This window comes from Tachyglossus aculeatus, chromosome 22 (genome assembly GCF_015852505.1).
Source record: "Tachyglossus aculeatus isolate mTacAcu1 chromosome 22, mTacAcu1.pri, whole genome shotgun sequence".
NCBI classification, from domain to species: Eukaryota; Metazoa; Chordata; class Mammalia; order Monotremata; family Tachyglossidae; genus Tachyglossus; species Tachyglossus aculeatus.
Window position 1 is genome coordinate 55,728,378 of NC_052087.1, and position 14,151 is coordinate 55,742,528.

Consider the following 14,151-nt stretch of genomic DNA (forward strand, 5'->3'; position numbering starts at 1 on the left):
ACATATAGAGACAGTCCCTACCCAACAGTGGGCTCACAGTCTAAAAGGGTCGGGTGAGAACCCCTTTTATTCTACAGATACACCCACTCCCTTGGACCATTCATTTGCTCCCCTGATTTCAACTACCTTCTCTACATGGATGATTGAGAAGCGGCGTGGCTCAGTGGAAAGAGCCCGGGCTTTGGAGTCAGAGGTGGTGGGTTCAAATCCCGGCTCTGCCAATTGTCAGCTGTGTGACTTTGGGCAAGAAGTCACTTAACTTCTCTGTGCCTCAGTTCCCTCATCTGTAAAATGGGAGTTAAAACTGTGAGCCCCCATGGGACAACCTGATCATCATCATCATCAATCGTATTTATCGAGCGCTCCCTATGTGCAGCGCACTGTACTAAGCGCTTGGGAAGTACAAATTGGCAACATATAGAGACAGTCCCTACCCAACAGTGGGCTCACAGTCTGAAAACCCTGATCACCTTATAACCGACCCCAAGCGCTTATAATAAATGCCATCATTATTATTATTGTTATGATTCCCTAATTTCCCTCTCCAGCCCTGACTTGGGCAACTCTTCCAGCTGGCAAGGAAGGGTGAGGGGGTGGTTTCTGGGCCCGCAGCAGGCAGACAGGTCAGGAGGGGTCTGAGTTGTTGGAATTTCAGGGCCGATCAGGGCTGTTCCCCACTGCCCACACCCAGCTGGGAATTCTGTCCCCGCGGGCAAGGCCGGGCCTCCGTAGTGATGCCCCCTCCCCTCACCCACCACCGCCTGGCTGTGTGCCCCGCAGAGGGGGCAAGAACGAACCGGAGCCGGAGCAGCCCGTGCCCCGCAAGGTGCAGCTGCGGTCCCTGCCGTCGCTGGAGGACATGGACCCAGACGTGCTGGACAGCATGCACTCGCTCGGCTGCTTCCGCGACCGCAACAAGCTGCTACACGATCTGCTGTCCGAGGAGTGAGTCCCCCGGGAGACCCCTCCCTGCCAACCCAATTCCCGTCCGGAAGAGTCTCCCATCGGGGACGGCATCCTCGTCCACCTCGTCCTCCCCAGCTCCCTTGTTGTCTTCGTATTGACCTGCCCTGTGCACAGTGCTGTATTCATGCATTTAAGTAAGGGCTTAACAAATACCATCATCATTATTATTCAATCCTATTTATTGAGCGCTCTCTGTGTGCCGAGCACTGTACTGAGCAGCAGCGTGGCTCAGTGGAAAGAGCCACGGGCTTTGGAGTTGGAGGTCAGGGGTTCAAGTCCCGGCTCCGCCGATTGTCAGCTGTGTGACTTGGGGCAAGTCACTTCACTTCTCTGGGCCTCAGTTACCTCATGGGGAAAATGGGGATTCAGACTGTGAGCCCCCCATGGGACAACCTGATCACTTTGTAACCTCCCCAGCGCTTAGAACAGTGCTTTGCACATAGTAAGCGCTTAATAAATACCATCATTATCATTATTATTACCGAGCGCTTGGGAGGGTACGATTCAATGATAAATGGTGACATTCGCTGCCCACGATGAGCTCACAGTCTAATCCTGGCTCCGCCACTTGTCTGCTGTGTGACCTTGGGCAAGTCACTTAACTTCTCTGTGCCTCTGTTCCCTCATCTGTAAAATGGGGAATAAAGCTGTGAGTCCCATGTGGAACAACCTGATTACCTTGAATCTACCCCAGCTCTTAGAGCGGTGCTTGGTACATAGTAAATACTTAACAGATACCATAATTATTACTAGTATTATCATTAGAGAGGGGAGGCAGACATCGATACAGATAAATAAAATGACAGATAGGGACATAAGTATTTTGGGGCTGAGTGGGAGGAAGAACAAAGGCACCTGTTGGGTTCAGACCACTCTATAGAGTACCAGCTGTGGGCAGAGCGCTGTACTGGATGCCTGCTGTGTGCATTCATTCATTCATTCAATCATATTTATTGAGCGCTTACTGTGTGCAGAGCACTGTACTAAGAGCTTGGGAAGTACAAGTTGGCAACATATAGAGACGGTCCCTACCCAACAGCGGGCTCACAGTCTAGAAGCAGAGCACTATACAAGGCAACAGCTGTAATAATAATACTACTACTAATAATAGTATTTGTTATGTGCTGACTCTGTGCCAAGCACTGTGCTAAGCGCTGGGGTAGATACAAGGTAATCAGGTTGTCCCACATGGGGCTCACAGTCTTAACCTCCATTTTCCGGACGAGGTAACTGAGGCACAGAGAAATGAAGTGCCTTGCCCGAGGTCACACAGCAGACAGGTGGCTGAGTCGGGATTAGAACCCACGTCCTCTGACTCCCAAGCCGGTGCCCTTGCCACTAATACTGGGCGTTTGCTGTATGCAGAACTCTGTGCTGGGCATTAGCTGTGTGCAGAACGCTGTGCTGCGACATGGATGTGTCTCCTCCTCCTCCCGGTGGTGTCCAGTACAGAGGTGTCCAACCCCAGCTGTCCGCTGACCATCCCCAGGGGGCACCCACCTCTCTCCGTGCCCGCAAGGAGGTCAGGGGAGATCCCAGAGACCCTCCTCTCCCACCCCACTTCCCCCCAAACCCCTAAAACCCCTGTTTCTCCCGGAACTCTCCCCTCCGGCAGGGAAAACCAGGAGAAGATGATCTATTTCCTCCTCCTCGACCGGAAAGAGCGGTACCCCAGCCACGAAGATGAGCACCTGCCCCCCAGGAATGAAATAGGTACTTGGGGGACCCCAGACCCTCCTTTCCCCTCCCCGCCCACCGCAGCTGGGGCTGGGGGGGGGGGGTGGTGCATGTTTGTCGGAATGAGTAGGAGGGTGGGGGTCCCTGCCTACGGACGCTGTAAGCGCTTAGTACAGTGCTCTGCACACAGTAAACGCTCAATAAATACCACTGAAGGTTATTCATTCCCCTGCTCCCCCAAGAGGAGCAGCCAGGCTCCTCCCCACCTGGGGGCGCTGCAGCCCCCCTTTCCTAGGGGGAATTATTATTCATTATTATTACGGTGTTCGTTTAAGCGCTTACTATGTGCCAGGCACTGTACCAAGCGCCGGGGCGGATAAAAGCCAATCGGGTTGGATGCAGTCCCTGTCCCACCCGGGGCTCACAGTCTCAACCCCCATTTCACAGATGGGGGAACTGAGGCCCAGGAAAGCGAAGTGACTGGCCCAAGGTCACACAGCAGACAAGTGGCAGGGGCGGAATTAGAACCCACGACTTTCTGAGTCCCAGGCCCGGGTTCTAGCCACTAGTCCGTGCTGCTTCCGATGAGACCCCCACCCACAAGGGGGCGCCGCAGCCCCCGGCCCTCCAGAGAAGCAGCCAGACCCTCACCCACCAGGGGGCGCTGCAGTCCCCCACCCTCCAGAGAAGCAGCCAAGCCCCGCCCACTAGGAGGCGCTGCAGCCTCTGTCTCCTTGGAAAGAAGCAGCCAGGCCCCTCCCCACCGGGGGGCGCTGCAGCTCCCTGGTCCCTGAAGAGGGTAGCCAGGCCTCTGCCCACCAGGGGGCGCTGCAGCCTCTTTCTCCTTGGAATGAATCAATCAATCAATCAATCGTATTTATTGAGCGCTTACTGTGTGCAGAGCACTGCACTAAGCGCTTGGGAAGTCCAAGTTGGCAACATATAGAGACGGTCCCTACCCAACAGTGGGCTCACAGTCTAAAAGGGGGAGACAGAGAACAAAACCAAACATACTAACAAAATAAAATAAATAGAATAGATATGTACAAGTAAAATAAATAAATAAATAGAGTAACAAATATGTACAAATATATATATTTGTGTATATATATATATATATATATATATATATATATATATATATACAGGTGCTGTGGGAAAGGGAAGTAGCCAAGCCCCTCCCCACCGGGGGGCGCTGCAGCTCCCTGGTCCCTGTAGAGGGTAGCCAGGCCTCTGCCCACCAGGGGGCGCTGCAGCCCCTCCTTCCCATGAGAGATTTCCAGACTGAGCCCCCCTTTTCCTCAGCTCCCCCTTCCCCCAATCGCCCCGACTCCCTCCCTTTGCTCTACCCCCCTCACCACCCCACGTGTATAGAGGTACATGGCTATAACTCTATTTATATTAATCCCTGTTCTACTTGTTCTGATGTGCATACATACCTATAATTCTATTTATATTGATGCTGTTGATGCCTGTTTACTTGTTTTGATGATGATGATGATGATGATGATGGCATTTATTAAGCGCTTACTATGGGCAAAGCACTGTTCTAAGCGCTGGGGGGGATACAAGGTGATCAGGTTGTCCACGTGGGGCTCACAGTCTTCATCCCCATTTGACAGATGAGGGAACTGGGGCACAGGGAAGTCAAGTGACTTGCCCAAAGCCACACAGCTGACAAGTGGCAGAGCGGGATTTGAACCCATGACCTCTGACTCCAAAGCCCGGGTTCTTTCCACTGAGCCATGCTGCTTCTCCATGGTGATACCTGTCTCCCCCCTTCTAGACTGTGAGCCCGTTATGAGCAGGGATTGTGTCTCTCTGTTGCTGAACTGTACTTTTCCAGCGCTTAGTCCAGTGCTGTGCACACAGTAAGCGCTCAATAAATACGATTGAATGAATGAATGAATGAGAGGCATAGTCAGGCCTCTCCTCACCAGAGCCACCAGAGGGCGCTGTAGCCTCTGTCTCCCCGGAGAGAATCATTCATTCATTCATTCATTCATTCATTCATTCATTCATTCAATCGTATTTGTCGGTCGGTCATATTTATTGAGCGCTTACTGTGTGCAGAGCACTGTATTAAGAGCTTGGGAGACTACAGTATAACAATAAACAGACACATTCCCTGCCCACAATGAGCTTTTACAGCCTATCACCTGTGTCCCGGGGACAGATTCATTCATTCAATTGTATTTATTGAGCACTTACTGTGTGCAGAGCACTGTACTAAGTCCTTGGAAAATACAGTTCAGCAAAAAAGACAGACAATCCCCATCCACACCGGGCTGGGTTCATTCGGGAATCGCTGCAGAGAGAGAGAGACTGGGGATGGAAAACCTGAGTTTTATATAGCATTTATACCGTGAGGCCAACTTAATTACTTGATTATTTTGGACAGGGTGAATTGAATTATTTGATTATTTTGGATGTGTCGAATGGAACCTCCCTTTCGGGAGGAATGTGATTATTTCATATTAGAGCTTACCTATTGAGAGGAATATTTGTAAGTGTTACTCGTGTGCGGCAAAAAACCTCAGGTCCCACCCAGGAGGAATTCACTTACAGTTTGTTCACACATGGTGAGGTGGATGGCTCCCATCTACATGCACTTCCCACTCGGGAGGAATCCACTTATGAATTACACGCAAATGATGAAGCAGCTAGCTCCCATCCATGAAAGGTTCCCACTTGGGAGGAATTCACCTCTGCATTACCCACCCACTGCCCAGCGGCCTAGCTTCCAGCCCCATGAGTACTTTCCACTAGGGAGGAATCCACTTAAGCGTGACCTACCTGTGGTGAAACGGCCTAGCTCCCACCCACGAGCTCTTCCCACTTGGGAGGAATCCACTTATGCATTACACACCCATGGCAAAGAGCCTGGCTTCCAGCCTCATGAGTGTTCGACAGGATGAGACACTCACTTGGCGCAGGCTGAGCTGGCATCCCACGGCCTGAGCAGAGGTGCCCTGCAGCCTGCTGCTGCACAGAGCACACCCATATTTATTGAGCTATTATTATTATTATTATTATTATTCTGTGCCAGGCATTGTACTAAGCACTGGGATGGATACAAGCCAATCAGGTTGGATGCAGCCCCTGCAGCCTGCTGCTGCACAGAGCACACCCATATTTATTGAGTTATTATTATTATTATTATTATTATCATTATCATTATCATTATTATTCTGTGCCAGGCATTGTACTAAGCACTGGGATGGATACAAGCCAATCAGGTTGGATGCAGCCCCTGTCCCACCTGGGGCTCGCAGCCTCAATCCCCAATTTACAGATGAGGGAACTGAGGCCCAGGGAAGTGAAGTGACTTGCCCAAGGTCACACAGCAGACAAGCGGCAGAGCCGGGATTAGAATAATAGGGTTATTATTATTATGATACTTGTTAAGCATTTACTATGTGTTAAGCACTGTTCTAAGCACGGGGGTACAAACAAGTTAATCAGGTTGGACACAGTTCCTGTCCCCCATTCATTCATTCATTCAGTCGTATTTATTGAGCGCTTACAGTATGCAACGCATTGTACTAAGAGCTTGGGAAAGTACACAGTACAACAATAAACAGTGACATTCCCTTCCCACAACACGTTCATAGTCTAGCGGGGAGGAGACAGACATCAGGGGCTCACAGCCTGAATCCCCATTTTACCGATGTGGTAACTGAGGACCAGAGAAGTGAGGTGACTCGCCCAAGGTCACACAGCAGACAGGTGGCGGAACTGGGATTAGAACCCAGGACCTTCTGACTCCCAGGCCTGGGCAATAGGCACTACGCCGTGCTGCTTCTCCTGGAGCTTCTTCTCCAGAGAAGCAGCCAGGCCTTGCCCCACCAAGGCAAGAGAAGTATTCCCTGGAGAGGAGTATTCATTCATTCATTCAATCGTATTTATTGAGTTGACAATTTTTCTCTCTTGGGTTCGATAATCAATAATAAAGGAACTAGTAGCCAAGAAATATGCTGAAGATTAACGTTAGGAAGACTCGCTGTAAAGAGCCCGGAAAAAGTCAGGAAATATGCTGACGTAACAATTGCCACAAAAATACAAATCGTCAACTCCATGGTGCTTCCAGTGACAATGTTTGGATCCGAAAGCTGGACGGTGACAAAACAGGATAGAAAGAACATCGATTCTTTTGAAATGTGGTGCTGGAGAAGGTTTTTGTGAATACCATGGACTGCCCGAAAGACAAACAAATGAATTTTGGAGCAAACTAAACCAAAGTGGTCCTGGGAAGGCCAAATGACTCGACTTAGATTAGCGTATTTTGGACACATCCTCAGGAGACTAATTCTCCAGAGAAGACACTAATGCTAGGAAAAGTCCAGGGAAAATGCGGAAGAGGCAGAACGGCAGCTAGATGGAGAGAGACCATAACAATGATAACGGAAGAACCGTTAGAAAGATTGCGGATTATGGCAGAGAACAGGACATTCTGGAGGAAGTATATCCGCGGCGTGACTATGAATCGGAAATGACTTGACGGCACTTAATAATAATCACTTATTGAGCGCTTACTCTGTGCAGAACACTGTACTAAGCACTTGGGAGAGTACAGTGCAACAATAAGCAGACACATTCCCTGCCCCCATAGAGCTAACAGTCTAGAGGGGAGACGGACATGAGCTCGTTGGGGGCAGGAATATGTCTGATGGTTGTTACATTGTAATCTCCCAAGCACTTAGTACAGTGCTTTGCACACAGTAAGAGCTCTATAAATACGATTAAATGAATGAATTAATGAAATAAATTATGAATATGGACATATGTATCCTACCAGAACGATTGCAGATGGAGGTGAGGCATTCCGGGAAAGATGTGTCCGTGGTGTTGCTATGGGTCGGAGATGACCTGATGGCATAAGACCGTGAGCCCGTTGTTGGGTAGGGACCGTCTCTATAGGTTGCCAACTTGTACTTCCCAAGCGCTTAGTACAGTGCTCTGCACACAGTAAGCGCTCAATAAATACGACTGAATGAATGAATAAGACAAGGCAAGACTTGTAGGGCTGGTAAGGTGGGGGGCGATGAACAGAGCAGCGTGGCTTTGTGGAAAGAGCAGCACAGGTTTGGGAGGCAGAGGATGTGGTTCTAATCCCGGTTTTGCCACGTGTCTGCTGGGTGACCTTGGGCAGGCCACTTAGCTTCTCCGGAACTCAGTTACCTCATCTGTAAAATGGGGATTAAGACTGTGAGCCCCACGAGGGTCAACCTGATCACCTCTTATCTACCTCGGCGCTTAGAACAGTGCTTGGTGCATAGTAAGCACTTAACAAATACCATTATTATTATTATTATTAACAAAGGGAGCAAGCCAGGGCGATGTAGAAGGGAGTGGGAGAAGAGGGAAGGAGGGCTTAGTCAGGGAAGGCCCCTTGGGGGAGACGGGCCTTAGCCAGGCCCCTCCCCACCAGGGGTCCAGGGAGAGGGGGACTGTGTCCCTGCCCCAGCTGACCGCGACCCCTCCCCTTCTGCCCCCTCCCCACCCTCCCAGACCCCCCCAGGAAACGTGTGGACTCGCCAATGCTGAACCGGCACGGGAAGCGTCGGCCGGAACGCAAGTCCATGGAAGTCCTGAGCGTCACGGACGGCGGGTCCCCTGTCCCGGCCCGCAGGGCCATCGAGATGGCTCAGCATGGCCAGAGGTAGGGGTTCCCCGACACCCCAAACCGGGGCTGGTGGGGGTGGTGGGTCGGAGGGTCGGGGAGAAGGGCAGTGAGAGCCTGGGTTGCCTGCCCCGTTGGCCGGACGGGCCTAGCACCGCCAGGGCCCTCCCCCATCCTCGGGTCCCGCCGCCGCGTCCATTGAAGAAAAGCACTGAGGCTGGGGGGCCGCAGGTGGCCATCGGGAAGGGGGAGACCCCTACCCCCAAGCCTGGGACCCTCGCCCAGCTGTAGCTCGTGTTATAATGATCGTGGTATTTGTTAAGCGCTTACTCTGTGCCAGGCACTGTACTAAATGCTGGGGTAGAAACAAGTTAATCAAGCCAGATACAATCCTTGTCCCACATGGGGCTCACAGTCTTCATCCCCATTTTCAAGATGAGGGAACTGAGGCCTAGAGAAGTGAAGCGACTTGCCCAAGGTCACACAGCAGACAAATGGCGGAGCTGGGATTAGAACCCAGGACTTTCTGGCTCCCAAGCCTGGGGTCTAGGGGTCTGGGCCTCTGGGGAGGGGCCCCGGGGCAAAGCCGAAGGGAGAGGCAGGGTGAAGAGATGCGGGGGATCACTGGGGGCCGGGGCGGGAAGGGGTGATGTTCCCGGGAGATGGAGCAGGGTCCTGACCCCGATGGGTCCTGACTCCTGGGTTCTGGGTGGGCGGAAGGGACTGGTGGGGATGGTTGTTAGACTCCCCCCCCGCTGCTTCTGGGAGCAGGCATGGGGAGGAACAGGGGCAGAGGGTGGGAGAGGTGACTGCCCCCCTCCCCATCAAATGTGTGGTCATGTCTGTTCTGGGGGGGGGGGAGGGGAAGGGGCTTGGCTCCTGTCTTGGTATTGATTGAGCGCTTCCCATGTGCAGAGCACTGTTGTAAATCCTTGGGAGTGTCCTATACAGAGGACCATCCCACACCCCTGACTCTCCCCTCTCCATCCGTGACTCTCCCCAGTGACCCAGTACGGACCACCCAACAACCCTGACTCTCCCCTCTCCATCCCTGGCTCTCCTGAATGACCTGGCATGGACCATCCAACCCCCCTGACTCTCCTCTCTCCATCCTTGACTCTCTTCCAGTGACCCAGCCCAGACCATCCCCCCCTCCCCCGCCCCCCCGATAACTCTCCCCTCTCTGTCCCTGACTCTCCTCCTGTGGTCCATCATATGCGACAGGCCCATGGATAATAAATAATAATTATGGTATTTGTTAAGCACTTACTAAGTGCCAGGCACTGTACTAAGCGCTGGGGTGGATACAAGATATTTGGATTGGACACAGTCCCTGTCCCACTCGGGGCTCACAGTCTTAATTCCCATTTTCCACATGAGGCAACTGAGGCCCAGAGAAGTGAAGTGACCTGGCCAAGGTCACACAGCAGACAAGTGGCAGTGCTGGGATTAGAACCCCTGGCCCGGGCTCTATCCACTAGGCCATTCCACCACATCTCTGGGATGCCAACTCTTCTTCCCTTCGGGTCCCTGCTCCGAAAGGGGCAGGGGATAGTAATAATAATAATACTAATTGTGGTGTTTGGTATGCGCTTACTGTGTGCCAGACACTGTACTGAGCGCTGAGGTGGATACAAGCAAATGGGTTTGAACACAGCCCCTGTCCCACCTGAGGCTCACCAGGGTCCTCGGACGGTCCTTCATCCATGCATTCAATCGTACTTACTGAGCGCTTCCTGCGTGCAGAGCACTGGGCTAAGCGCTTGGGAAAGTACAATGCAGCAATAAAGAGAGACAATCCCTGCCCACAACGAGCTCACAGTCACCAACTCGCGTTTGTCGTCGGGGGAGGGGAAGGGGGTCTTGGGGTTCGCCTCTTCAAGAGGCCGCGCTGTCGGGGGGGTCTTCGGGGAGACCCCCGCCCCCCCGTCAGCTGGATGACTTCCATCCCCTCTGCCTTGGGGGGGCGGGGGGGACCCTGAATCCGAGTTTCCACGTGAGCCCGCCCCCAGGCCCCCCGCCCCCCGCCCGAGCCCCCTCCCCCCTTGCCCGGCCCGCAGGGGCTGGAGGGGCTGGCGGGAGCGCGCCGGACGGGGACGCGCGCGGGGGGCGGGGGGGGTCCCACCAGTAACCGTGTTTTCTCGCTTTGTTCCCACCGTAGTAAAGCAATGTTCAGTAAAAGCCTGGATATCTCCGAAGCCAATCCCAAATTCAACCAAGAAGAAAGGTATTATCCCTCCCCGCCCCCCCGCCCCGACACCTCCACGCCCAGTCTGGTCCTCCTCCTCTTCTTCCTCCTCCTCCTCTTCCTCCCCCTCCTCCTCCCCCGGGCCCACCCCCTCCCAGCCGAAGTCTTAAAGATGCAGTTCCTTCGGGGGAGCCGGGACCCCGGGGCCCAGGCTTAGGGAGACACCCCCTTCCCTCCTCTCCCCCCGGGCAGAAGCGCAGGGGGCTTCACAGCGCTTAGAGCAGTGCCTGGCACATAGTACGCGCTTAATAAATGCCATCATTATTATTTTAGTAATCCAGCGCTTGGGCGTGAGTTCTCATCCCGGCTCCGCCACTTGTCGACTGGGTGACCTTGGGATAGTCAGTTCACTTCTCAGGGCCTCAGTTGCCACATTTGCAAAATGGGGATGAAGACTGTGAGCCCCAAGGGGGATAACCTGGTAACCTTGTATCTATCCCAGCGCTTCGAAGGGTGCTTGGCACCTGATCAGCGCTTAATAAATGCCATCGTTATTATTATAGTAATCCAGAGCTTTGTACAGTGCCCAGCGCTTAGTACAGGGCCTGGCACAGAGTAAGCACTTAACAAGTGCCATATTATTATTATTATTATTACTACTCGCTTAATAAATACCACAATTAGAGAAGCAGCGTGGTGTAGTGGATAGAGCCCGGGCCTGGGACTCAGAAGGTCGTAGGTTCTAATCCCACCTCCACCATTTCACCATTTACCTGCTGTGGACCTTGGGCAAGTCACTTCACTTCTCTGGGCCTCAGTTCCCTCATGTGGAAAAGGGGGATTGAGACTGTGAGCCCCACGTGGGACAGGGACTGGGTCCAACCCGATTTGCTTGTATCCACCCCAGCTCTTAGTACAGTGCCTGGCACAGAGTAAGCCCTTAACAAATATTATTATTATTATTATTATCACTATCAGTGCAGCGCTGGGAGAGACACGGGATACATTGTGAGCCCGTTCTTGGGTAGGGATTGTCTCTATCTGTTGCCGAATTGTACTTTCCAAGTGCTTGGTACAGTGCTCTGCATACAGTATGTGCTCAATAAATACAATTGAATGAATGAGTGAATAATCCCCGTGCCACCCCGCCCCCTTCCGAAAATCCCCGTGGCTCCTTTGGGGCAGAATAATAATTCATTTTATTCAATCATATTTATTGAGCGCTTACTATGTGCAGAGCACTGTACTAAACGCTTAGGAAGTACAAGTCGGCAACATATAGAGACGGTCCCTACCCAACAACGGGCTCACAGTCTAGAAGGGGGAGACAGACGACAAAACAAAACATGTGGACAGGTGTCAAAACTGTTAGAATAAGTAGAATTATAGGTATATGCACATCGTTAACAAAATAGAGTAGTAAATGTGTACAAGTAAAATAAATAGAGTAATTCATCTGTACAAATATATACAAGTGCTGTGGGGAGGGGAAGGAGGTTGGGAAGGGCCTAGGCGATGGGGAGGAGGAGAGGAAAAAGGGGGCTCAGTCTGGGAAGGCCTCCTGGAGGAGGTGAGCTCTCAATAGGGCTTTGAAGAGAGGAAGAGAGCTAGTTTGGTGGATGTGTGGAGGGAGGGCATTCCAGAGCGGAAGGACATGGGCCGGGGGTCGACGGCGGGACAGGTGAGAACGAGGTACAGTGAGGAGGTGAGCGGCGGCAGAGGAGCAGAGGGTGCGGGCTGGGCTGGACAAGGAGAGAAGGGAGGGGAGGGAGGAGGGGGCGAGGTGATGGACAGCCTTGAAGCCGAGGGTGAGGAGGTTTTGCTCGATTCGTAGGTTGAAAGGCAGCCACTGGAGATTTTTGAGGAGGGGAGTGACATGCCCAGAGCGTCTCTGTACAAAGATAATCCGGACAACAGAGTGAAGTACAGACTGAAGCTGGGAGAGACAGGAGGATGGGAGATCAGAGAGGAGGCTGATGCAGTAATCCAGTCGGGATAGGATGAGAGATTGAACCAGCAAGGTAGCGGTTTGGATGGAGAGGAAGGGGCGGATCTTGGCGATGTTGTGGAGGTGAGACTGGCAGGGTTTGGTGACGGATTGCATATGTGGGGTGAACGAGAGAGCGGAGTCGAGGATGACACCAAGGCTGTGGGCTTGTGAGACGGGAAGGATGGTCGTGCCGTCCACAGTGACGGGAAAGTCAGGGAGAGGATAGGGTTTGGGAGGGAAGAGAAGGAGCTCAGTCTTGGACATACTGAGTTTTAGATGGCGGGCAGACATCCAGATGGAGATGTCCTGAAGACAGGAGGAGATATGAGCCTAGAGGGAGGGAGAGAGAGCAGGGGCGGAGATGTAGATTTGGGTGTCATCAGCGTAGAGGTGATAGTTGAAGCCATGGGAGCGAATGAGCTCACCGAGGGAGTGAGTGTAGATGGAGAACAGAAGGCGACCAAGAACTGACCCTGGAGGTACCCCTACAGTAAGGGGTTGGGAGGGGGAAGAAGAACCCACGGAGACTGAGAATGAATGGCCAGAGAGATAAGAGGAGAACCAGGAGAGGACGGAGTCTGTGAAGTCAAGGTTGGATAACGTGTTGAAGAGAAGGGGGTTGTCCCCAGTGTCAAAGGCAGCTGAGAGGTCGAGGAGGATTAGGATAGAGTAGGAGCCATTGGATTTGGCAAAAAGGAGGTCATTGGTGACCTTTGAGAGGGAGTTTCGGTGGAGTGTAGGGGACGGAAGCCAGATTTCAGGGGGTCGAGGAGAGAGTTGGCATTGAGGTATTCGAGGCAGCGAGTGTGGACGACTTGCTCTAGGAGTTTGGAAAGGAAGGGTAGGAGGGAGATAGGGCGATAACTAGAAGGGGCGGTGGGATCAAGAGAGGGTTTTTATAGGATGGGGGAGACGTGGGCATGTTTGAAGGCAGAAGGGAAAGAACCAGTGGAGAGTGAGCTGTTGAAGATGGAAGTTAAGGAGAGGAGGAGGGAAGGGGCGAGAGTTTTCATACGATGAGAGGGAATGGGGTCCGAAGCACAGGTGGATGGAGTGGCACTTGAGGGAGGAGATCTCATCTGAAGGTACTGCTGGGTAGTACGGGAGAGTGGCGGAGAGGATTGAGAGCGGCGGTGGGGGAGGGGGAGGGATAGAGAAGGGGGAGGGATGTCTTTGGGGAGCTCAGACTTGATGGTGTTAATTTTCCTAATGAAGTAGAAGGGCAGATCGTTGTGGGTGAGGGATGGAGGAGGGGGAGGAACAGGGGGCCTGAGGAGGGAGTTAAATATACGGAACAGCTGACGGGGATGATGGGCATGGGTGTCAATAAGGGAGGAAAAATTGTTTTGCCTAACAGAGGCAGTGGAGAGTAGTGGAGAGGGCAGAGTTGAGGCAGGAAAGGATAAATTTAAAGTGACCAAGCTTGGCTTGGTGTTTAGACTTTCGCCGGCAGAGTTTAGCAGCTCGAGCGTAAGAGCGAAGGAGGCGGACAGTGGCAGTGATCCAAGGCTGTGGGTTAGTGGTACGAGAGCGGCGAAGGGAAAGGGGAGCGAGCGAGTTGAGTTGAGTAGAGAGGGTGGGGTTGAGAGCAGTAATCTGGTCACTGAGAGTGGGTAGAGAAGATAGGGAGGCGAGGTGGGGTGGGATGCGCTGAGAGAGATGGAGGGGGTCGAGAGAGCGGACGTCTCTGTGGGGTAGAGAGGGCTT

The 14,151-nt window shown here is 52.7% G+C and overlaps 1 protein-coding gene across 13 annotated transcripts in view; it reads left to right on the forward strand.

Annotated features, from left to right (window-relative positions):
• Nucleotides 1–14,151, forward strand: part of BRSK2 (BR serine/threonine kinase 2) — a 250,755-nt gene that overhangs the window by 187,923 nt on the left and 48,681 nt on the right. For 10 of the 13 annotated variants that reach the window (XR_005455664.1, XR_005455666.1, XR_005455665.1 and 7 more), the window contains exons 10-13: nt 781–945; nt 2,582–2,679; nt 8,155–8,305; nt 10,428–10,493. Coding sequence is in view for 9 of the 13 variants with exons in the window: in XM_038764291.1 (XP_038620219.1) it covers nt 781–945; nt 2,582–2,679; nt 8,155–8,305; nt 10,428–10,493 (480 nt within the window). In the remaining 4 variants the exon portion in view is untranslated. The remainder of the gene's footprint in view (nt 1–780; nt 946–2,581; nt 2,680–8,154; nt 8,306–10,427; nt 10,494–14,151) is intronic. The other 3 variants (XR_005455667.1, XM_038764286.1, XM_038764287.1) reach the window with 1 other exon arrangement.